The 9,205-nt window shown below is 51.4% G+C and overlaps 1 protein-coding gene across 1 annotated transcript; it reads left to right on the forward strand.

Annotated features, from left to right (window-relative positions):
• The first annotated feature begins 4,462 nt into the window (after window positions 1-4,462).
• LOC121658393 lies at window positions 4,463-7,370 on the forward strand. Its single transcript, XM_042015278.1, has 6 exons — window positions 4,463-4,548; window positions 5,624-5,723; window positions 5,826-5,975; window positions 6,161-6,315; window positions 6,678-6,825; window positions 7,080-7,370. Exons 1-6 carry the CDS (start codon window positions 4,463-4,465, stop codon window positions 7,368-7,370), a joined length of 930 nt encoding a protein of 309 aa, XP_041871212.1.
• The last annotated feature ends 1,835 nt before the right edge of the window (window positions 7,371-9,205 follow it).

The raw sequence follows: 9,205 nt of genomic DNA on the forward strand, positions 1-9,205 counted from the left end.
GTGGATGGATGGATGGATGGGTGGATGGATGGATGGGTGGGTGGATGGGTGGATGGGTGGATGGATGGATGGATGGGTGGATGGGTGGATGGGTGGATGGGTGGATGGGTGGGTGGATGGATGGGTGGGTGGATGGATGGATGGATGGATGGAGGGGTGGATGGGTGGGTGGATGGGTGGGTAGGTGGATGGGTGGGTGGATGGGTGGATGGATGGATGGGTGGGTGGATGGATGGGTGGGTGGATGGATGGGTGGGTGGATGGATTCATGGATGGGTGGATGGATGGATGGATGGGTGGGTGGATGGGTGGATGGGTGGATGGATGGATGGATGGATGGGTAGGTGGATGGATGGCTCCTCCTGCTCTGCTACAACCCTCTCTCCTCCCTGCTGTCCAGTGTTTGTGTGCATTTGCTCTGTTCTCCCCACACCTCACTGCTTGTGCCTACCATCTCTGCCTCTGAAAGGATCCATGGTGAGGCATCAGCAAGAAAACTGCTGTGAGAGCTGTGCAGAATCTGAATACGCTTTATTGCTCAGTTGGTTGCGCCCTTGCCAAAAATGCCTGTTGTCATGCCACTGAAACAGGCTGTGGGAAGAGGAGGGGCAGAAGCAGGGTGAGCAGAGGACACAGCACAGCATGTACCTGGAGAGAAGGTGAGTGAACAGCCCCTAAATGTTAAGTGCAGTGATGGGTATTTCATGAAGGAAAGCAAAGAGGATCAAATGTGCTAGAGCTGAGATTTCTTTGAAAAGCTGAATGTCCATCTGCCTTACCAGTCTGTTGGGGTTTTAGTTTAGTCCTAGGTTTTTTTTTTTCTGTTAAAGGAATTTTCCCCTATACATGTTGCTAGTGGAACAAATGGCTGAATAGTTAAGGAAAACAAAGGACCTGGCTGCTCTTTTTGTTTCACCTGGGGGTGTGGGCAGTTCAGTCTCAGGGTCCAGAGAGAGAGGAAGCTGTTTTTCTACGGCCGTTTTTTCTTTCTGCTGGAGAAACGCCGGGATCCCAAGCCTGCCTTCCCTGCCCTGCTTGGAGCCGGGCTGTGGCCGCCCTGCCCCGCCGCTGCTTCGAGCCTTTGCTGCGTTGTAGCCGTGCTCGCACTGCCTGCCCAGACCTCTGGGGGGGTTCTCTGTTTGGATACATCTCATCTGCCATCTGGGATTTGTGCTCGTCCCTGCCACTCCAGCCTGATGTTCCAGCCTGCTGTTCTCAAGGGTCCGGCCGGACACCGGGATCGGCTGCCCAGGGGTTTGCGAAGCCTTTGTCCCATCCCTTCCTGGGATCCCAGGCCGCCAGTGCCGCGTGCTCCCTGAGCTCGCTCCGGAGCGCCCCCTGCAGCCGCGGGGGAACCATCGCACCTGCCCTGCTCACCGGGAGCCACCAGCGCCCCTGCCGGCTGCGAGCGGAACTGCACCCGAGGGGAAAGGGCCCGACAGCCGAGAAGGCTGGCACTGGGTTTGTGATTGTTTGCTGTTACTGCCAGAGTTATTGTTGTTTGTTTGACGGGTTATATATATAATAGTAAAGAACTGTTATTCCTATTTCCCACATCTTTGCCTAAAAGCCCTCTTGATTTCAAAATTATAATAACTCAGAGGGAAGGGGGTTGCATCTGCCATTCCAAGGGAGGCTCCTGCCTTCCTTAGCAGACACCTGTCTTTCAAACAGAGACACAGTCCTTGACTGTCATCACCTGGGGGTACCAGGGAAAGAACTGAAGGCCAAAGGCTGCCCTTTATCCCTTCACCCTGCTTCACATCAGGAAGCAGGCCCATGGTTTCCAGAAATTCAGACCAGTGCAGCTTGAGATGAACTGTTGTCCTGGTTTGAGACTGTGTAGAAAAGATTTTTCAACTGGATGTAGAACTGCGGTAAGGTACTTCATATCCCTTCTCTGGCAGGAAAGGGGAAACAAAGGCTCAAGCATTGCTTCATGAGAATCAGTGTGGAAGCTGATGCTAGACCTCTGCAAACTGTCCCATGTGCCTTATTCAGGGCAAGAGGGAGAGCCTCTGTGGACTCCACAAGTAATCTGGGACCTTTGTAATTTGAATCTGAACATCTGGAGGACATGGGGTTAAACAAATCACATGTCTAAAGGCAGAGACCAAAGGAAAAGGAGGTGTTCACAGTCCTCACAGGCACACAGATTCATGATTTCTGAGGTGGTTCATTAGTAGACTGCCATGCTGTGCCTCAGTTTCCCTAAGCAGGAAATGTATTTAAAGTCCCAAGTCAGACACCCCACACCCTCGGCTATGTGGACTGTTGGTGCTTCTTTCTTTCTCACCACTTTACAGTGATGCTGCATTGCTGAAAATTGGAGTCCTTACCCAGCCACATATATTTAGAATACAACCCCAGCTGTGACAGGGGTTGAAGAAACAATCACCTGTTTTAGCACACAAGAAAGACTGTAAGGCACAAGCACATCCCTCTTTCTACACCATTTTCTGTGGACTTAGAGCTCTAAAACCTCCCTGAGCTGGCAGTCACCTGTCAGCAGACAGAAGGCTGCATGCAGTGGTTGACAGCAAAGACCAAAGATCAGTGGCTTCAGTGAGGCAAAGGGAATGATTTTTTCTCTGCAAGACAGATGACAGTGTCAAATGCCTGCTTGGCTTAAAGATGTTTTCTTTGGTGATAGTCTGGAGGCTAAACACGCAGACCTTCCTGAAGGAGGCTGTGGCTCATTGCACACACTGTTATGCTCAGGAGAAAACGAAATGAATTCTGATGGAGAGGAGCAACACAGCAGCAGAGCATTTATGCTTTGGGAGGGCTCACAAAAGGATCTTGGATGTTAGAGGTCTATTTCCCTGTTGCCAGGCAGAGTCAGCTAAATAAACTGAAAGATTTCTGACTTGAGTGCTCATGTCTAACGTGATCTTAAAAGCCTTCATTATATGGGCACCCTTCTGTTCTGCATTTAAACCTATGTCCACTTAATGACAGACATGGGCAGAGGGTAGTTGCTCAGGGGAGAAATTCCAAACCATTGGAGGAGAGAAATCCTTCAAATACTAGCCCATTTTCTCCCACATTCCATGCCACTCATGACTATCCACCCTCAGGGCAGATATCTGAAAGGCCTTCCTCAAAACCTCTTTCATAACTCTAAACACGGTGGACTGTGCTGGGGAGACCTGGTAAACTCAGCAACAAGAACATGCTTTCCTTAACATCCCAAGGGAATTCAAAATTCTCAAAAGCTGCTGTAACAGTCCTGAAAAGAGGAAAAGGGGGTAAAAAGCTGGGGGAAATCATCCTGCCCTGTTCTCCCCACAGACTGGATACTATCATTAATGAATCCCGAGAACTGGTACCCAAGGCCAAGGCAGGAAAGCAACATTGAATACACTGACCCCCATTGCCCTTGATGTTACCATGTCATAAACTGGTGTCACAGAGTGCAGCAACAAAGCAATCCTCATCCCTCTCCCTACACTGAAAAAGAACACTGGGATTACTGGTGTCACAGAGTGCAGCAACAAAGCAATCCTCATCCCTCTCCCTACACTGAAAAAGAACACTGGGATTACATACAGGGTCAGGTACCACAGCCACATGAACAGACCAAGCAACATTGTGACCTACTTAATAAATGCTTAGATCAAAATTGTTTCCGACCTGCTCCGGGCAGATCTGTTATATCTCAATCTTTCACGCCTCCCATCGAGTACCAAGGAAGGCTGTCTTGGTTAAGGACTTGTACTCCACAATTTAATGCTCCCTCTGAGACTCTCCAAACCATGCTTCCTGAGCCACCAATTGCAAGGAAACAGCAAAATGGCTATTCAAAACAGAGTTTAATCAGATTTAACCCCATTAAAAGAGAAAGGTGTATGTGGAAAGATGATTTTGTCAGTAGGATTGTTGTGTCCACATCCCAAATGTTTCAGTGCACTGCATGAAGAGATGGACAAAATGAAGATGGCTAGAGACACTAGGGAGATTGCTGCTGCACTGGCAACTAACTGGCTAGGAGCAGTTCTCAAAGTGCTTGGTTTTCCTTGTCAGCTGGCTAACTAGACTCTTTCAGACTTTGATAATGACTACAATTGTGATTATTTTAATTTGGATCATTATCTACTGCATTAAGAGCACCATAATGATATCAGTCTCCATGGTAAAACCCCCTTAAACCCCACCTGTGACATCAATGTGCCCTGAAAACAGACATATGCAATTAACATTCCTCATCTGCCTCCTCTCCACGTTAGATGTCCCCATAAAATCCTAAGATGGCATGCCCATCCCTGTTTCTCCATTACTACTGTTAATTGTTCCTATGATGTTGGCTATTACTGCATGCTTATTGTTCTTACTGTTGATTGATTGTTCATTGCTAATGGTACTTGGAGAATGATGATCTACAGCAGGCATTGCAACTCAATAACATTGCACCTGCTTTTAACTTTGAAGGCACCACCGCTCCAAAGACACTGATCAGATCATGACGGTGGTTCTGCGGCAAAGTGTGGCAGAGGCACCCACTATCCACTCTCTTGGCATTGTCACCAATGTTGATGCTTTGCTGAGGTAAAGGTCTTCTGGACTGTGCTTGTACTGTCCTTTTATTGTATACAAATGAGGTGACTTCGATGTGGTGTGTTTTGTCTCCCTCTCTCTTTGGACTGTAAGAAGAGAGGTCTGTGGGGAGGTTGCAGTCTGACCCATTGGACAAACATGAGAACCCTGGAGAATGAAGACATAGTGGCTTGAGAAAGGATGACACAGAGAATCCAGGTAAAGAACATGCCTGGAGACATCCTCAAAGCAACACATGCCCATAGTTCTGACTTCTTCTGTATGAACATGATCTCTCCATCAATAAACATATGTTCATGGCAACCACCCACCATGATATGGGCACTGACACTTAAATGGCACATGCCATGGATCTCTGTTGTGTGACCTGGCACATGCCATGGATCTCTGTGTGACCCACTGTGATACAGGTAGTGCCAGTGGGATGTCATGTGTCATAGGGCCTTTTGTGACCCACCACAATATGGGTGCTTTGTGACCCGTCTCTGGTGCCAAAGCATCCACCCACATAACCCTGGAGGACACAACAGGACAGGAAGGGACAGAGTGGGGTTGCAAGAAGGACCTGCATAGCCACCTCGTGTCTTGCTGACCCATATCTTCAGCACTTTTCCAGGATATCTCCCACCCCTGTGGCTGAAACCCTCAAAACCCAAGCTCCAGCAGGACGGAACAGAGAGAACCCCCAGTGGAGAGAACCCCAAGCATGCCCAGATTGACCTCAGTGAAGGGGAGGGAAGGGGAGGAGGGGGAGGAGGAGGAGGAAGATGATAAAAGCTCTGGGGCTGCTCCAGCACAGCAGCCTGAAGAAGTGGAAAGAGTCCAGCTACTGCAGGCAGGTAAGTGGCTCAGCTGGGCCATCCCATCCACTGTGGACATCCCCAGGGAAGAAGGGAAATGGGAATGGGGCTGATTCCCCCAATAGCCCTGCTCCATCCACTGGGCACCCTCAGCCCCAAGCTGCAGCCAGAAAGACAGGGACTGGTGTCCTCACAAGCCCTTGTCTGAGAGCAGGCCCTCCTTGGGGAGTGAAGGGCTCATCTGTGTTCTCCAGCCTCTCATGCAGCCCCTCAGCTCTGACTGTGCTTGCTTTTTTGCCAAATCCAGTAGAGAAACACCCAGAAGAGAAGGAGCACACCCATTACTGCTTCCACAGAAGTGCACAGGTACTTGCAGACTTCCCTGCCTGGGCTGGACCTGCTGTTGCTGCTCAGCCAAGCACTGCTGCAGAGCATGGGATGTGACATTCCTCTTTTCCCTGCTCTAAGATGTTTCTGGACTTCCAAAAGCCTATTGATCATGAAGACAATACCGTCACGGCCCCTGAGGGCATGGCAAATGCTGACTCCTATAAAGCAGAGGACTGTGCTGCAATGCTGGATGTGATCATGGGAAGTGGCCCCTCCAGACTGAAGAAAGTAAGTCATCTATGGCAAGGGCTTGGCCAACCAGCAAATGTGTACATTCTCAAGTTGGGTCTACTGGGCATCGAACAGACTTTTAGGACAGCAAACCATGCTAGAAAAGGAAGCACTTCTTGAGGGTAAGCTGGGGATATGGCTCGCTCTAGTGGCACTCCAATTCTCTGCCATGTCTCCTCCAGGTGCCGACCATTGTGAGGGACATGTACCAATGGCTCTCATTCATCACGGATGTGTCTATTGAGCACAGACTGGATAAGACCCTGCAGGAGATGACCCTTGCAGAGACACATGATGTGGTGGTGACCCTCCTGCGGTGTGCCCCATCATGTGACAGGTACAAGGAGCACCTGGCTGGAGGGCTCAGGATTTATCAGCCTTAGAGGCCATCAACCTGTAGATCCTGCCCCACATGTGCTGGCAGAAAGACGAAGATTTTCAGGCCACTCTGACCCTTCTGCTTCCTAGTCATGGCATGTTGGCCTGAGAGCCTGCTGCCACGCTCTTCCCTGCCCCCCAAGGCACCATCACTTGGCCACCTGCTACCCACAGGAGCAGTCTGGCTGGGTGCAACTGGAGAGGGACAATGGGCAGAGGCAGAGCTGGTGGCCAGCTGGCGACCCTGCAGGGTCCCTGCTGGGGACCCAGGCCATGGTGTTGTGGCCAAGACCCCACTGACACAGAGTTCTGGGCATGCAGAGCTGCTGTGACCATGTGGAGGGTGATTGTCTCCTCAAGCAGAACTGCAGAGAAGGTGCTGCCAGAGCTCCTCTGTGTGCTGGAGGACTGGCCGCTGCACAGCACATCCACCTCCGATAACGACAACTCAGATGTCTTTTCCCTGGCCGTGAGTTTCTGGACTAGACCCAAGCACATCCTCAAGGGCTGCCTCTCTGGCACCTCTCCATCCTTTCTCCCCCACCACTGCAACCCCGGCTGCACACGGTGTGCTAGAAGCCTGGGCTAGTGGCAGGTTCAGAGGCAGGGGGAGCATCTGCCCTGGCACACAGGAAGGCCTGACCTCATCCTCCCATGGCTGGGCTCTGCCACAGAGACGTCTCAGTGCTGAACGTGGTCTCTGGCTGATTTGTTTTTTTGCAGGCAACCAGAGCACTGTGGGAGATCATTCACCTGCCCCAGTGCTCAGAGGTATTGATCATGTATATCCCCCGCCTCTTTGTGGCCCTGCTCTTCCAAGTTTTCTCCAGCACAGAGAAGATGCCAGCGGAGGTCAAGGCCTTCTGGAGGCGATGCCAGCACAAGCACTGCCTGCCCACCCACCCCAAAAGGTGCTCCTTTCTGGTCCTCCCATCTCCTCAATGCCCTTGGAGCTGGGGCCAGGATTCCTGGCATGACCTGGGCTTTGCTCTGCACACAGATTTGCACTGCTGACCATGAAAACACTGCTCTGTCATCTTGACTATGAGGATGTGGTGTCTGAAGTTGAACGTGAGTGTGGCTGGGACACACTCCTCAACACTGACACCCACCACTATACAATGGGTCTTCTGGCCAGGTGAGAGCTCCATTCTCCCTGCTCCACCTGTTATTTCTCCACAGCCTCTACATGAGCCCTGTGATCATGCGTGAGAGGGACTTGTTACTGAGGGATGGTGCAGCAGAGTGAAAAAATCTTGAAGGGCTGGGTACACTGGAGCAGCCACAACCCAAAGTGCCAGCATCTCTTCCCGTGATGCCTGTGTTGATGGCACAGAGCAAGAGCTCATCTGCAGGCAGCCTCACTGAGGACAGCCTGCTGGGAACAGGGAGGTTGCATCGAGGGCTAATGACAGCCTGGGGGACAGGACTGTCCCGTGGGTAGAATGGATGTTTTTTCAGCCTCTTCATTCCTGAAATGAGCCTGCTGGTGTTCAGCTCCACCTTTCTCCTTGTATGACGTAGTGGCAAAAGAAGCGGCCTCTGTGAGTCAGTCACAGGAGAGGTTTGCCTGCCCTGCTCAGAGTCAACAATGTCTTTTTTCCCCTGCCAGAACAATGTTCAGGATCTCACAGTCCTTGTGTTACCGGATTGCACGCTACCTGTTCAGGCTGCTCTGCAGAGAGGAGGCACGCTGGGAGATCTCTGCCATGGCCTTCCTTGTTGAGGTGAGCCTGATGGCGAGCACTGCCTTGCCAAGCTGTGTCCCACCACTCTGCACTCTTGGAGATGCAGCTGCAGGGGAGTCCAGTTGGTGAAGGAGGGGCAGAGGTTGGGCTCTGCTGTGTGCCCCTTGTCCCTTGTTGCTGGGGTGACACTTATCCATAGCTATGGTTTGTGCTGTCCTTGCATCAGCCCCCCTTCTTCCATCATGCCTTCTCAAGGCCAAGATATTGGAGGCTGCCAAGAGCTGGGGGACACAGAGTGGAGCAAGTGAGCAACCTTCGCAGGGCAGTGGAAGCCCAGGGGTGCTCTGCAGCCTCTACTACCTTTGGGCTCTGCTGCCTTGGATATTGCATATGCCCTTATTGCTTTCTGTACCTAGCCCGGTGTAGTGATGGGGTTGCATCAGCTGTGCATCCCTGTCACTGCTTTGTGTGTTTCAGGTCCTGCCCTGCCTTAACATAAAGGTATGGCGTGAACGCATCCTACAGCTTTTCCCAATCTACCTACGGAGGGAGTGCAAGGTGATGCGTCTCCTGGTGCTCAGATGCCTCATGGTGCTCTGCAAGAGACCCTCTACGGTGAGAAGCAGTCACCCAGCTGTAGCTGTGCAGGCAGTGTGGGGCAGAATAACGTATCTTGCACTTGGATGGGCTTCAGAAGATGGGCAGCTGCTTCCAGCTCTCATGACTGCCCATTCATCTACCAGACTCCATTGGAACAGACAGGCCTTTGGCTTCTGGGCTCTGAGGCAGCAGCACGGGATTGAACTGCTTGAGTGGTTCTGGCAATGGAGCCTTTCATGGCTTCACAACATTGCATTATGTTCCACACAGGCTGAAAACATGGAAAACCTCACTGAAAGCCTCACAGAGGTGCTGAAGGATGAAGACAGGGAGGTGGTGTGGATGACCCTCTCTGTGCTCAGTGATGTCCTCCTGAACAGAGATGTGCCAATTGCCAGTTCCCTCGCTCTGCAGTTGGTTGAGGCATTCCGGCCACTCTTCGACAACGTAAACCTCTGTGTCCCCCCCACCACAGATACTGAGTGCTGCCAAGAAACTGCTCCCATGTGGATTTTCAGTTCCACACCCAAGTGGGCCTGGAGCAGTCAGTGCTGAAGTTCT

The sequence above is a fragment of the Corvus kubaryi genome, unplaced genomic scaffold (assembly GCF_017639235.1).
Source record: "Corvus kubaryi isolate FWS band 111438036 unplaced genomic scaffold, C.kubaryi_AGA036_p1.0 split3-37296, whole genome shotgun sequence".
In the NCBI taxonomy this organism is placed as follows: Eukaryota; Metazoa; Chordata; class Aves; order Passeriformes; family Corvidae; genus Corvus; species Corvus kubaryi.